This window comes from Aplidium turbinatum, chromosome 10 (assembly GCF_918807975.1).
Source record: "Aplidium turbinatum chromosome 10, kaAplTurb1.1, whole genome shotgun sequence".
Lineage (NCBI taxonomy): Eukaryota > Metazoa > Chordata > Ascidiacea > Aplousobranchia > Polyclinidae > Aplidium > Aplidium turbinatum.
This window is the reverse complement of record NC_137481.1, coordinates 4,712,565-4,728,589: the sequence shown is the minus strand read 5'-3', so window position 1 is coordinate 4,728,589 and position 16,025 is coordinate 4,712,565. Positions and strand designations below refer to the sequence as shown.

Here is a 16,025-nt window from a genome sequence, read left to right as displayed (position 1 = left end):
GTCATCTTCAATGAATAAGTTTAGATTTACATCAAAACATGTACTCGGCTGACCGGTAAACTTAAGTCGATTGTGCGGTTGAAATTGCGTAAACAAACGGCACGGATCACTTCTCCAGCTTTAGAACAAGCGACAAAATAAACTTACAAAGCAATATCTTCACACATCACTGAACAGCAACACAGAAATGTAAACGCTCACATAAACAGGATCCAGCCTGAAATAAACCACATAAAACAGACATAACTGGGCTACAATACTACGTTAAACAACAAAAACAAAATAAAGTTTTAGCTACACATGTAGCCCTTGTTTATTTTAATAATCTTAGATGTTGTATACTGAAAAGTTTGGGTGTTCATCAGGACAATTACCGTTTCTAACACTAGTTGCAACGTTCATCTGATGAAATTGAAAGTAAAAGCAACTTCAAATTTCATCAGATCAACGCTGCAACTAGTGCTTAAACGTTGTGTTGCTTATGTCTGTTTATGGTTAAAAAAAAGTAACCTTTCTACCCAAATTGTAAATAATTATAATGTGCGTATTCAACGTAACTCCATTGTTAGCTCGACTCTCGCTGATTTACGCAAGAAAGAACACAAATGGTGCCTTTTGCTTTGCCGTGTTCCGACCAGGAACCGAACCCAGACCCATTGCAAGCAGAAGCAATGTGATCAACCGGTCTGGCTAGAAAGAGTAGAAAATTTTCACAATTGATTTTTAACAAAATAGTTGTCTACTGACCTTTAGTGGGAGAATTCAATTCGATATTTCAGCCACAAAAAGCGCTCTGATATGGTGTGCTAAATATTACGTGTTGGGTTGATAACTGAAAAGAAAACATGTCTTGAGTTGGCACACTTATTCATAATTTTGGCAGAGAAATTGCTGAACCACAAGCAAATGAAGCCAAGCAAAAACATGGCATTTGATGTGATATCAAATGCCAACAAAACCGCACATGTTTTGGGTTGTAAAATAATACATGCAGTTGCTGTATAGTTGAAAACGTTGGCAATTTTTTTTTGTATTTTGACAAATGTTATGGTATTGAATTGTGTATCAATTAACTTATTTTCCGTTGTCTTTATTCACACTCCATGCCACATAAATCTAATTTCCTACTCCGTAAGATGAACAAAACAAAACTACGTTCTAAAGACGTTGCTCATGGTCAATCTAGGAATGGCAAAGATTTCAAAATACCAACATTGAGTGAGCTACACAAAAGTATTCAATGTAGGGGCAGATCTAGCAAGTAGCCAAGTAGATCTAGCAAGTGGGGGGAGGGACGATTTTAACAAAATACAATGCTGTGTTGGTTTACATCGCCCTAATCCCGCCCTGGATCTGCCAGTGATTTACTGCAAAGATGTCGGTTACGTAGCAGGGTGGTGAGCACCCCTCGCCCTCGCAAGGGCATCGGTTTAACACCTGCCGAGTACAAGCAGAAGTATCATTTCGCCTGACGCCTTCATGACATTCTTGAAGGTTGATATGACGATTGGCTTCCTTGTCTTCCCGTTCACTTATTCTAATCTTCACCAGTTTGGCATTAACTTAGACGAGATAAAAAAAATATATATGAAGTAACTGTCCAAGCAAAAGCACGTGATAAAAAATTATAGTAAACTTGTTAAAGCTTTCAGTGCACTCGATGATAACAGTGGTTTGAAGTTATCGTTTGAAGAAAATTCTGGAAAAAAGTGTTGATCTCCCAATGGCCTGCGGCGCAAACGTTATCAAAATGTACAAAAATACACAGCAGATTGAGCAAAACACCATTATCTTTGGATCTCAGACAGCAAATAAATCTTTTTTTTACATTGACTTTAACGTTGATTACAACGTTTTCAAAGTCTAACACGTTGAACTGATGTAAAAAACGGTTGATTTGCTGTCTGAGAAGAGACGCACTATGTTATTACTAAAAAGGCTGTATGCTGTGGAAACAAAGGTGACGCACTTTTTCTCCTAACATTGTTTTTTAAATTCACAAATTGCTGCAGTCTCGAAATAACCTCTTTCCCTTTTTCACACCAAATTATGCTGCGTGTTTGTGACATTGAAAGACGTTAGTTTATGAAAAAAATCGTTTTTCAATACCATATTGATGGTTTGGGTTTAATTTGGGCAATCAAAACAACTTTAAAGCTTCCCTTGAAATTTATCCAACATTGATTCAACGTCTGAAACGTTAGTAAAGCTTTGGAGGCGACAACAAAAGCCAAAGGGTGCGAAAAGTAGCCCAATCGGAACAAGTGATAAAACAAGTCCAAAAGTAGCCTAAAATATGACAAATTTTCTCAAAATACAGTCAGAATCAATAAAAAAAAATTGGTGAAAATGGAACAAAATCAAGCAAAAAAACTCGACTACCCAAATTTTCTCGCGACTGCTAAAATTTTCCCTCAACTTCAAACTAAAACTAGTCCAATTCCGTGGGGAAAACCGCGAAACTGGCAATTCTCATTTTTTGTCTGGAAATACAACAAAACATTTTCAGAAATGGAGTTAAAAACAATATTATTATATATTTCATTCATGCCAACTCTCAATGTGTACTGAGGGTTGCTCTAGTTTAAAAGTAGAAATTCACACTTGTGACCTTGTAAAATCTTATTTTTCTGTGACATTCCAATTAGCTTTGATCACATTTCTTGATTCTTGTACATACCCCTCTGAACTTAATTTGTCCTCTATTAAATATTTGACCAGTTGTTGTTAAACGTTAATTGTGGTGTTGCTAAGCACTGTTTGTTTCTTATAAGGGTGTTTCTTATAGGCTGCTTTTGCAATATTTCGACACAAAATAGAAATTCCTTGGTTAAGTTTTTTCACGGTGTATTTGCAAAGTCGGATTAATGTTGCCCTCCACATTATTGTTTCTTGCTGGATCTGCTTTTGCTCACAGGTCAAACTTAGGTCAATAAAGGTACGCACTCGTACATGCGGATGATTTATAGTTTATTGTCAAAGTCACAGCGAAGACAGAGTGTTCAAACAATGATATAGTTCATGCTTGTGTGAATGAGGCAGATGTCTTGATGGGGAAAGAAACATACTGCAGTAGATGAAGAGAAATGGCAAAGACATGATGAGAAATAGCTTTTTAAACCTGCTTTTCTTCCAATTTAAAAGTGACATCAGTAACAAGAATGCAACTAGTTTCATAGATCAAGTGCGTGTGTCGGCAAACAGCCACAATTTAGGCTTTCCCAAGTTGAAGAATTGCCTAGTGCGTAAACTTCTGCCTTTCCATCTTGACACGTCGAAAAAGAGGGCCGGGGAAGCATTTACACACCGCTTCGGTACCGTTGTGGTCTCGGTATCGATACATTGTTTTGGGGCCCATGGACATGGAGATTAAAAGAGCCCACGCAAACAAAAATTTAATAAACTTTAAGTTTTTGAAAAAAAAGCTACGTTGGTTATTTATTTTATGCGTTACGCGCCAATGCTGAATGATCGTTTTGAATGCCTATTGAAAATGTATAAGGAATAATTTATTCAAGAATATACCAACAAACCTTATACATTTCTTCAAAAATTAAACATAGTCAGTTCATAAATTTGAGGCGATAAAAAATGCTCCGTGAAGCACATGTTACAAAGACAAGTGATGTTTGTTTTATGTCACCCGGTAGGCTATGTGAGTGTTTTTGACCAAATTCAACATATGCTGTATAGCCAACCAGATTTCGCTGCACAGTCAGGAAATGTTAGGCTCTGAGTGCCATATTCTTGTCTGGCAACCAAAGGGGCAAACTTACTGTTGTTGTTTCAATGTCCCAGGCATCGAGGTTCCAAACGCAGCTGATGCATCGGTGTTAATGTGTTTTAGGGATAATCAAACATGTGATGTCGAAGAAAAAAAAAGGATTTTTATCATGTATCACAAGAAAGCAGTATAATTGCTACACGTTTAACAATAGGAAAGGATCAGTGCCATCTATGTGGTGTTTTGAGCACTGTTATTATGTTAATTGTGGAAGGACCAAATTGGAGGCTTCTTCAAGTAAAGGTATAGCTTGCCTCCAAATACTATAAATAATCTACCAACGAAAAGTATTAATTGAAGATTTTCAAACAACGTAAACCCATTGTAGCCAAGTTGCAAGATTCCTAATCACAAAATGTACATGCACTGAAGCCGCAATTTTGTGAATCCTTTTTCTCGCAATATTCAATTACAGTAAGACTAGCGCACACTTGAGATAACTTTGTTGAATAAATGATGCCAATGCGCAGAAATTTTGTGGAAAATATCTGTGTATATTTTTATCGATGCAATACTGAACACCATTCGAGCTTTATTAACAATAATTTACGTCTTTCAAAGTCTTACTGGGCGAAAATTAATGCTTTAGGCATCTCATTCTCAAGAAGATGTTCGATTGAAAACAGCTGCTTCTGCGAGGCAACGCATTACAGTACATCACTTAATCCTCAGCTCGCTCAGTGTAATTAAAGCTCACACCACAGATGTGACAAATAACTAATCCCAATTCATCACACCCTTACACATCGAATATGAAGCGATCTTTATGGCGACGCATCTAATGGCTTAGCTTTAGCAGTAATCACAACAAAAATGAAACCTACTGGTCGTGTCATACCCGAGTTTCGATTCGAAAATGAGCAAAGGTCAAAAAACCCACCAAGAACACAAATCGTAATTTTAAGGTCTCTAATCATATTAACAATTGGCGACAGTGACCAGTTTACACTATAGGCCTACTGCAAACCAAGGGGTTGCATAGAAAAAAAATTGAAATTCCGTCGCACAATAAAAAAAAGTTTGAGAAGTCCTGCTCTGAGGGGGGTTAGTCAAACTTTGACTGTGCTTACGAAGCAAAAGAGCCGTAAGCTACTCGGAAGTTACCTTATCTCTTGAGTGCAGCATGGCTTAATTGTTTTGCCGCGTCATTCATGTGCGTTTAATGCATTTTTAATGCATCTAATGATAGATGCAGTGATTCTATCTGGCCTACATTAACAAGAACTCTTGGGAATATTCTGCAGTAAACACAACCTTCTAATGTTTGCTTTGCATTGAATTTTCGTGCTACTTGAAACAAGTGATGCCTCAATCTTGACAGCCACTTCAACATAACAAGAGCCAGTAAAGCTTCGAAGCAACCAACCAATCAGAAGTACAGGTAGAATAGTGTTTCAACCAATCAGAAACTAAAGGTAGAACAGAGAAAAACACAAATAGTTTTTCAAACAGTCCACCATCTAGGCCAGCGTGGCCAAGAGGGTTAAGGCTAGGGAATACATTTCAATGACGTGGGTTCGATTCCCACCCTTGTCATAACTGTGTTTCTGTAAGTACCAAACAAAGCACGGATCAACTTTCTGTCTGAGAGCTAGAAGGGTGACAGTTGGACGGTAACCATTAAGCATGTTCTGATTAGTTGGCGGTATCATTGGGTCTTACTGAGAATTGACATGTTAAAGTGACTACCCTCAATCTTCGAGAATTGACAGAATTGATTGCACCGGAGTACTCACTGTGACCCGGTGATGGTCAATCTTTTGTCTGCTGTATAACAGAATAGTGAGAGCACTAGTTGGACGTTTGAAAGCGCGCTGGTTCGACACCGCTCAAAAGCATGCGACTGTGTCTTTGGCAAGACACTGGGCGTGCCTGAAGGTGGACACGAAGATTGGCTTCCCTGCCTTTCGCATTTAATTTAAATCTTCAACTACCGGGGAAGCCTAGATTCGACAAAAAAAGTCAACCAATGAGACAAGATCAAATCTTTATCTTCACATTTTCCGCTTAAACTGATTGATAACATTTTATTACGTGAATTACAATCCAATTGCAATGACTTCATTTAACGAATGTGCCTTGCAGTACTGCAAGGATTATGCACAGCTACCAGTTAGCAAAATATCCTCATATTATATTGATTCAAGTTTTTTAACATTGAATCAAACATAAAAGGAACAGAGTTTGTTAGCTTGCTCAGCTTTTGTCAACGTAACAGAAACGTGTAGCTAACTTCGTTTTCAGGTTGCGAAGGCTGCGTTCAGGAAGCGCTTTTCCAACGTGCGACTTGTCACGTTAACTAAGAAGCAAATATTTTGAGTTTATTCAGTTTGCAAACATGATGTCTCCATCTGCTGCTTGTTGTCTTCCAACCAGGCCGTGAAGTTGTACTTCTCTCTTCGAAGCGTTGTGTTTGCTTCTGTTTTCCCTACATTCTGTAGGGCGGATGACAACTCAACCAAACTGTCCAAACTACAACGCCCCAAATTAGTTCACAGACCATCTTATATTGGAATGCCCCAACGCAATGTCGTCCTCGTAGATTGACTAAATCAAAACGGCTTGAACTTGCAGGAAAATAGCGTCACACGAAACAACAACTTCATTTTGTGTTGCCGCAAAATTACTTCGTCATTGCTTCTGGCTTTGAAACGAAACAAAATATTTTGGAATTTATTTATTTCAAACAGTCTAAATAAACATTCGAATGACAAACTCAAAAATCGAGACGAAAGATAATTTCAGCCCTAAAAATTTGCCATTCAAACTCATTGCGACGTAAATACAGTGCAAGTCTCAATGTTTAAAGCATGAATGTTGATGCTGTGTGCAGGTTTTTTTTTAAGGTTTGGTTTGGGTGACCGCTAAGTAGTTTTAAGAGACCGCAAGTGTTTCATTTAAGTACCAAAAAATAGCCAAAAAATAGCCATAACTACATACAATCAACGCAACATAAAATTAATTATTTGACAAGGCACAGCTTAAATGATTGTGACAGCGACCAAACAGCCTGCCCAACACGGCCGCCAAACAAGTTTGCTGCACAATCAAACAAAGTGTGCTTGTTGGCTTCTGCTTGTTATGTTTCCACACGTAAAAACTGATCAGCCGCCGTGGGCAGCCGTGGCCGAGTGGTTAGTGGTTAGTGGGCAGTGGTGGTTAGTGGTGAGTGGTTAGTGGTGAGTGGTGGTTAGTGATGAGTGGTGGTGAGAGGTTGAGTAGTGATTAGTGGTGAGAGGTGAGTGGTGAGAGGTTAGTGGTGAGTGGTGGTTAATGGGTAGTGGTGAGTGGTTAGTGGGCAGCCGTGGCCGAGTGGTTAGCGCGTTGGGCTCGTAGTCGAGAGCCTGCGTGTTCGACTCCAGCCACCCGCACTTGCTGTTGTTTCTCTGGGCAAGAAACTTAACGATAATTGCCTCTACCTAGTGATCGATTTCGAGTAATGGGTAGTACCAAATTTAAATCATACGTAGAGTAGACAACCGGAAACAGACATTGCCGTCGGCTGCAGCGTGGGTCAGGTGTATGTCGGAAAGCGTACACCGATGCATAGCGCTCAAGTCCGCTTTCTTGCAATGCAGGATAAAGATAAACAAACAAACAATTATGCGCCATAAATCAGAAATAAACATTGACGAGTATCGAAAGTGCACTTCTTTTGTGAATAACTCTTTGGTTCAGCTGTTAGCTGTACCATCCACTTATTCTTTTTTCCGGACGTGAACTATTGATCGTAGGCTATAGGTATTAGGTATTCGTATTATCGACAAGACATAGCGAGAAACAACCATTACTTTTCTACTGTAGTTGCAAGTCCAAATTTTGGGAAACCGCTGGAGAAATTTGGGGGACCGTTTCGGTCCCCCAAAACACCTTTAAAAAAACACTGGCTGTGTGCAATATTAATAGTTTCCTTTTTCAGATTTATTCAACGTCTGCAAACGTTAAATCGATGCAAAAACACAGATTTTAGCGTGAATGTGGTATGAGCTTAAATGGAAATTTGCATAAAAAAATAGAACAAAAGTTGATCAAAACAAACGACGATACCATCTGGTTGATGTGACTCATCTCAGGGTTGTTTGCCATGAATACCTCAGCCAGCAAATCAGTTCTTTTGACGTCGATTCAAGAACTGTGCATCACTGTAAACCAGACGCAGTCAGCAAATCAGTCGATTTTTGCATTTGTTCAACGCCTGCAAACGTTACATCAATGTAAAAACGACTGATTTTCCGCCTGGGGAACAGTATTGTACTCTGAGATGTACACAACGGTACCCGGTCATTTGGTCGACAGGACGTTTGGTCGACAGAACAATTTATTTTAGGGTTAGGGTTAGTTAACTAACCTTCACCCTAACCTAACCCTAACCCTAAAATGAATCGTTCTGTCGACCTAACGTCCTGTCGACCAAATGTCTTGTCGACCAAATGTCTTGTCGACCAAACGTCCTGTCGACCAAACGACCGTACATCGTACACAACTGACTTGATAAAGATCTAACTCATATCCTCTTTAAACCAGATTGAGCAACTTATCCGCTCAACTTGTTTTTACAAAACATCGTAAATTTCCATCGCCTCTAATTCATGACAAAGAGGTGATGAGGATGTTGTCTGCTGACGTCACGATTTGCAAAGTTAACTCACATTTTCAGCTCCCATTTTAGGGTAACTACCTGGTCGCACCAAGGTATTTTTCAGCGATAAAATAAATACATTTTTTATATTAACGCAACAACTGCAGACGTTGAATTAATGTAAAAATAATTGATTTGCCGACTGCGTTATAGACAGGACTCGAGTGACCAAAAAGTCGACTATTGTTTGTTTCGGGCTAGTTGTACTGATATCAATTTAGAGCAAGAATTGAAGAAACAAACAACAGTACAACTTTTTGGTAAACAAAAAATCTGAACAACAATAAGACGACACTGAGCCCATGATTGACAAGCAATGAAATGAAATATAGAAGAACTTGAATGATGCAAGCAAAAAAGTTTCAGAACATAACGAAAAAAATCTTTTACCTGTGAAGCATTTTGTTTATGTGGCACATTTCATGTCTAGCTCATCAAATCAGCACGTAGTGTTCAAAATCCAAACAACCTATTTGGCCATATCCAGTTCGTGGGATTAGTTCTTTTGGCCTGCCGCAAAGTGTGACAAACGTGATAAAGTACAATACAGAAAAATAGCTCAACAGTTAATACCACATGATTACTGTACAACGACAAAGTGTGTGAAGTGATGCTTTTCACGTAGGGCTACATTATTTGCCGTTTCTTCCCGGATGTTCAGCTGGATCATTAAGGTTAATTGCTGGCCGCACAGAAGGTTGGCATCCAGCCAGCGATCCTTTCTACTCACAGGCAAAGACGGGTACAGCAAGTAGCGTTTGAGGGGGGAATTTCAACAAAACATAATGATGTGTAGGTGTGCATTAAATTCGACCTTGCAAATACACCATGAATTCAGTTACTTTTCTGTGTTTTAAGGTGGGCAATCGCCCAAATAGCTCCTCCCCTGGATCCGCTACTGCTCACAGGCATTTGAATCTTTTGTTATAAATAACATTTGGTGACCCCTGGAATAAAATATGCTGATAATTTGTAGCTGCCACAAATGACACAATAGCCAACAAACTGAAACTTTGCACTCTAGTTTATAAAGATGCATACGTTGTGTCCAATAGTAATGTCTGCATTAAAAGAAAAGAAATTCAAGCTTAAAAAAAGCTACATATATTTGCCATTTCTTGAGAAAATATGAAACTCAAGCGTACACTTCTTCGTCGTCGTGTGAATCTTCTTCGTCTCTCCAGGGGTCGAGGGACCCTGCGTTTTACCACCCTTGGGCAGCGGCGGCGACTCGGTCTAGCGTACACTTATGGTGCAGAAGGAAGGATTTACAATGTTGTGAAATTGTAAGTTCTTTATTAATCTTCGCACTATTGAAAGGTTGTGAGCTCACAATGGCCGCCATGATACGTGTTTCATGTTTTGAAAACGAGAAAGCGGTTAGGCTGAATAAGATAATAAGAAAAATTGAGGTTACGAAAGTCACATCTTGTTATTAAAAGCACTTAATTTGTTTCGCAATAAAACTCCCGTTGGAAGTCAGATACACTGTGAAGAGTTTTCGATTTCGTTAACGGAAATCTATTTACAAGTATTCTAGCTCAGGGTGGTCCAAACCCTGGTACGCGGGCCGCATGCGGCCAGCGAACACTTTCTGCGTGTCGGAGTTTCCGCTGCAAAATCCACAGATGTTAAAAATACGCCGACGTTTTACATGAGATGGACAGAATAACTAAAAACAAGAAATTTTTTGTTTTGTTTTACTGATGTGTTATGTATTGTATCTTTTTTCCTTAGATAACTAAAAATCACTTTTTTATACCGCACGTGAAGTTATCTTCAAGCTTTCATGTGGCCCTTCACGCTTGCAGTTTTGGACCACCCTGATCTAGCTAATGGAATTACTCCTTTTTATGTAGTAATAACGTTACACAGAGCACAAGTTCATTTTGATTAACCGAAGAAAATTTTCCCGTTTTGGAGACTGGTGACCGTGTGGACATTGAACTATGTTTCATACATTGGTTTCATAATTGTGCTTCATAATTTACTATTAATAATTTCAAGTCATGAAGCAATTTTTCACAAGAATTGATAAAAAAACAAGAGTTTATTTCTGGAGAAAGAAGTTTAATTTTCTTCTGATTACTTTGAACAAAAATAAAATAACATTTGAGGAATTCTTATTTTTAATCAGAAAAGTTTTATTCTGATACGTGACTCTGTGACTCAACCGGCATTCGGCACAAACTTCAAGACCGTGACGTATGCATCAAAAGTTATTCAACCAACAATTGAAATAATGAATTAATTACCATATGCCATTTTGCTAAAAACTAGATAACGTTGTTTTAATGTCGAAAAACGTGATATTGTGCCAATAAAGTACCATTTCATAGTTTATGCACACGTTCTTGAAAGAGCCAAACGCGGTTTCCGACTCTGAGTCATCGCCGACGATTTGCAAACCCAAACCGGCCTCAGGTCTACGTGCAGTTCTTCACATCACTCGCCGATAGAATATTGCCATATGCCAGCAAGCAGAAAAAGCTTTCATCACCGGTGTTTGTCAAGTGTTGCTAAGGCCGAATAGTTTTAAAATCATCCAAACATAAAGCCATTATTTGCTTACAAACAGAGAAGGATATGTGCGCTTGTGCTGTTTTTTTGACACACATTTGTGTGCTGGGCAATATTTGAAGCAAAGTGCCTCTTCAATGATTATTATTAAAGGTGATGAAACGATTTCAATGTTATCAAAAATTCTTCAACAACTGCAATTCTAGCGGTCATACAGAGACAGGGACGCACCCATTTTGCAACCTTGCATGTTTCCTTCAGCTACATTAATGCTTTCTTCAAAACATGTTTTTATCTGTTTTGTAGTCTGCGTGAGATCAAATGGCATTTTGAGTGCATGCAACCTTAAAAGCTAAGCAGAAAAGCTGATAAATTTTTCACAAAGCTAAATGGATAAGTTCATATATTTTCATCCATCTTGATTATTGTAGTTTAAAAACCAATCGACTAAAATCACGAAAACCCATCTACACTAAAATTACCAACTACAACAATTTCGATCGGCATTATGAATGGAACCAACACTGGCACGCAGACTTGCCAAAGGGAGGAGACGTCATCATCGACCCAATAACGGCTCTTCCAGGATTTCACACAACTAACCGACAACAATGGGTAACAGCTAATAGGGTCATCAGTAAACACGCTCGCACTGTCCAAATACTACGTAGATGGGGCACTTTCAGCAGCCCTGGATGTCCACACTGCAAATCTAGCATCCAGAACGTAGACCACCTCGTCAAGGATTGCCCAGCCACCAAAATCAGTGGCGGATATGGAGTAGTGCACGCATGTGGTGACATTCACAATGGTTGAAGCGCCAAAGACTCTGTATATGAGATGTGGACTTCAACGACTCTACCACTACGGTAATTTTATCATTAAAAGACTCTTTTCCAGTTCAAAGCTTCAAACTATGCGCCAAACCTATATCGAGCTTGTGCTGTTTTTCAACAACGTACACATCTTCGAAACCTCTGGAGAGCTTTAATGTGGTTAGCTTAAAAGGTTGCACGCTTTGCAGCATAAGCTAGTGTTTTTCCTATTTATATTAACGTTGTACATTTTGTAGTCTTGATGTGGGGTTCAAGAATTGCTTTTGGATCCGGCTGGGGATTGATTGTATCAGTATCGGACCCTAATTATCTTCTCATCGATGCTGGGTAGTGGTCAGTGTCCAGTGGTCCAGGTCAGCTTTTGTAGCTTACACAGCAATACTCACATGTGGGGGCAAAATGAAAGTTTAAATTGTTTCACAAACTTTTTATTGTTTATCGCATGCATAACTCACTGATAAACACTTTTATGCAATGCAAAGAGCGCATAAAATTGTTATTCTAGTTCGCTAGGACATCATGTTTATCAGCTTGGCTCTTTCACTTCAGCAACAACACCGGCCGGAATGTCCGGGAGTAACCCTACTGCTAACTTCGGCTCGCAGTTGATTGGTCAATCTCCAACCGACTCCCACCGGTGTCAATGCCTACGTGAGAGAAGCAATGTGTTGACGACGTGCACTTTGTTTCAGCAGTTATGAGCGTGCGCGCACACTCCTGTTAATTCTTCTATTATCATGCACACACTGTGCGTGCGGCTGAATCTTTTTTCGTAAACTTTTCTCGAATTATAAATTGAAATGATTCCCGAAATTTTCCAGAAGATCAACTTGTTTCAAAAGTGTGTGGGGAGGTACTTGCTTTATGTGTCAGGCAGATTTCACGTGAAACTAAAATTAATGTAGGTGGGTTATCTCATGAGACATTATGAATATCAGACAAGTTCTTTAGTCAAACAACTGTTTCATTTTGGTTACTAATGCATCTGTGACTTAACAATATCTAATTATTTGCTGTTGTTTAGTTGCTAGTTAAGACTTTCTAGTGGGCAAGTTTAGATGATGTAATCAACAATAATAGGTTTTTTGAAACAAATTGAATCAGATGTTTTACGTAGTTTAATCTGAAGAGCCTTTTAATTACAGTAGATGTGCAGTTAGACATGTTTTTGATATGTGTTTGAAATCTCATATAAACCACTAATGTAATCATGTATTTTTGTTTTTGACAGCTTTTGGTATTCAGATAGTTTTAGCAAAATGCATCCGAAAACTGCTAACAAATCATCGCCTCGATCAAGTGAAGTGTTTATGGATAACTTTTTTGCTTCTGTTTTAAAAGAGCCAAATAATGATAAATTGAAAGAAAGTCTTCGACTTTCGGAAGTACAGAAAGAAGTTGAAACGAACTTCAATGACGGTAAGTTTAAATTGATTAACGTCACATTTTTATACCATAGGCCACATGTTGAAGATAATTACTAGAAGCCGTTAGCCTAGTTTGCACAGAAGCCATAAAAGTAATTTCCTGCTCCTGCATTATTGCGTCACAATGTGCTATTGCGAAACGACTTTTGGCTAGTTTTATTTAGAATAGGAGTAACTATGCTTGCGCTGTGGAGGATTTGGATTAACTCACTGTTCAATATGAAATTATTGCACATCATAAAATAATGAAATTCAAGATATTTGTGAGTTCCAGTAACTATTGACAACTGAGCTTCGTAATTGGTTTGTCAAAATGCCGGTAGTAAATATTTTAAACGTTATTAAAAAATTTTCAAACGTCATCTTCAAATAATAGTGGATGATGAAATTGTTGATAATATCCGGTGGTGTTGCTCTACGTATCATACGTCGCTGTAGCGCTATTGTGACAACGACGACTCAAAAGAGGTGATGCAATATTTGTTCATGCGTCTGTAGCGAACGCGGTGGAGATTTGAAGAAGCTTCTAGAATTTTGTCGAGAAATATTTGTAGATCACCTCTGGTTAAGGCCTGAAACATGTTTCATTATTTTACAAAAGATGAAATTTAATGACTTTTTGTTACTGACTGCCAAGAATCGCAACTATAATTACTTATTCGTGCTATGAGATACTTTGGCTTCTGATGCGCAAAGCAGCTACCCAAAATTTGTCGTTTTAGCGTCTGGCGACGTTAAAGCAACGTAAAAAGGCAAAGTTTGTCGGCTGGAAATGAGTATCAACGTGACTAGATGCGGTGCTTCTCAGTCATATTGCGAAATTGATGTTGAAATATTCAGTAGAATTTCGTCACTTTAATTTTTTTATTAACTTGTTTTCATTATTGTTCAGACGAGTGGTTACAAGAAGAAGCAATGAAGCGTGACGTACACATGACTACGTGTCTCAGCCACAAGCTGCAAGTCTCACTCCAAAATAGCCCAGGTATGTTGAAGTTAAATTATTATATTTAAATAGTTGGGTTATAAGTAAAAAAAACTATCAGTATTTGAACTAACAAGTAAACTCATTGTGTAGAAAGGAGCGTTCTTCCTGGCTATTGCGCAAGGCTGAGCACTCACTAGTACAGCGAGCAGTTGCGATTCGCTATAACCATAACGGTGTTACTAAAAAGAAAAAAATTGGCTTTGCATATAATCGTGTTTTTTTTCTTGGGGTCACATATTTCAATACTGTTGGTTTTTGTCTGGATCAAGACTTTATCGTGACTTTTTATTTCAGATTTCACCTTGTCCTACTGTCCGGAACTGACAAAGCGTATTGCGGAAGAAATCGCCCGCGCCTCGTTGAACGAACCTGGTGGCTTAGCCGCCTGCAAGGTGCACGTGAACATAGTGGCCAGTAAGGACCTGGCCTCCCCCACTGACTGCAAAGATGAGAAGTGCCGCACAATTACGTTGGACAGCTTCGACGTTTCAGACGACAGCGTTGTTGGCACTTTTGAAGTTCAAGTTTATCTTTTTCCTTCCACCTCAGTGTTGTCATGGCTACAGTCGTTTGTGACGTCACTGTCGCTGCGGAAGAGATCTAAACCACGAAGTATCAGCCTCCTCACTGACTTTGTTCTTGTCAAGCGAAAGCTGTTCCGGTCTAATAGCAATAATTCCCTTATTGTTATTAAGTCGGTTGCAAAGTGAAAAAAAAACTTTTGAAGCTATTAAAAAATTTTGATTCGTTTAGGTCGAACACTGTTAAAAATGTTTTTCTTTCGTTCCCGACTGAACAAGTCGCACTTTCAAAGCTGCTTTATTTGTTTTATGCTGTTTCCGTTCATTTTCTACTGCAAAGTCTTCAGTTGTATTATGGTACCTGTCGCGTTTACAAAACGTAACACAAGATCTAAAAGCGAAATTTTTGTTTTTTTAAGTTCCCGCTGATAAACTCATAGCTGGAGGAGGGTGAGGGTCTACAAAAAACATCGTAAAATTTTTTTTAAAAATGCCCAGTTAAAGCAAATTGTAAAAAATCGAAAATTGCTACGTTTTCAAAAATATATTTGACAAGACAAAATTTGGGCAAAGCTTCTTCACACCCCTAAAATGGTTTGGTGTGTTTTTGCTTATTCTACAGCTATGGATAAACTTGTTTTAAGATGCTATGTTAGCGTACGTCAAAGACCGTTATAAACAATTTGATGTATGCCAAAGTAAAGGTGTTTAGAAAACATACTAATCTGCAATGCTAAATGTGTCTATTATCGGCTCAAACACAAAAATCTTATTGAAAAGTTCTCATTTGTTGTGCTTTCTGCAAACCAGTCAAAATTGCGTCATTTTTACATAATTACATCGAAACAATGTCAAACTGACAACTTTCACTGGCTAGGTTGCTTGCCAAGAGATTTGTTTCAATGCTCAAATTGTGATTATTGCAAAGTGTTGTCTCTTTGACGTCAACTTTGATACATAGACTTGACGTAATATATACGTTTATATTCGAGTTATTGCTTCATACTGCTACGTTGTAGTTGCGTTTTGTTTGGTGGTTTATACTTTTTTATTTGAATAAAAATCAAAAACTCTTCATCCAATCTAGTACGGTATCTTGGAAGCATTTGTGTGAGTTGAAGACTCCACCAATCCAAGGTTGTGAGAGTGTAAACCTAAATAGCAAGGGTTTCCCTTACCTGACAAGGCGTGGCAACATATAGCCGTGCCAGAAAAAGTTGTGCAACTATTAGTTAAGAAGCACGCGGCCAAAGTGATTTTCATCCACACTTTAAGCAACTGCTTTAAGGCGCTGTGTAAAAAATGTTGAG

General features: G+C 38.5%; 1 protein-coding gene across 1 annotated transcript; it reads left to right on the top strand.

Annotated features, from left to right (window-relative positions):
- The first annotated feature begins 12,664 nt into the window (after positions 1-12,664).
- Positions 12,665-15,789, top strand: LOC145778466 (DNA damage-inducible transcript 4-like protein). Its single transcript, XM_082589944.1, has 3 exons — positions 12,665-13,198; positions 14,099-14,191; positions 14,489-15,789. The coding sequence occupies exons 1-3, from the start codon at positions 13,039-13,041 to the stop codon at positions 14,902-14,904; spliced, it is 669 nt and encodes a 222-aa protein (XP_082446070.1). The 5' UTR covers positions 12,665-13,038; the 3' UTR covers positions 14,905-15,789.
- Positions 15,790-16,025: the final 236 nt, after the last annotated feature.

Bases quoted from the DNA above. Each gene is read 5' to 3' on its own strand.
- LOC145778466 (XM_082589944.1), top strand. From the start codon at position 13,039: ATGCATCCGAAAACTGCTAACAAATCATCGCCTCGATCAAGTGAAGTG. The intron at 13,199-14,098 runs GTAAGTTTAAAT...ATTATTGTTCAG, and splicing joins TGAAACGAACTTCAATGACG to ACGAGTGGTTACAAGAAGAA. The intron at 14,192-14,488 runs GTATGTTGAAGT...TTTTTATTTCAG, and splicing joins CTCACTCCAAAATAGCCCAG to ATTTCACCTTGTCCTACTGT.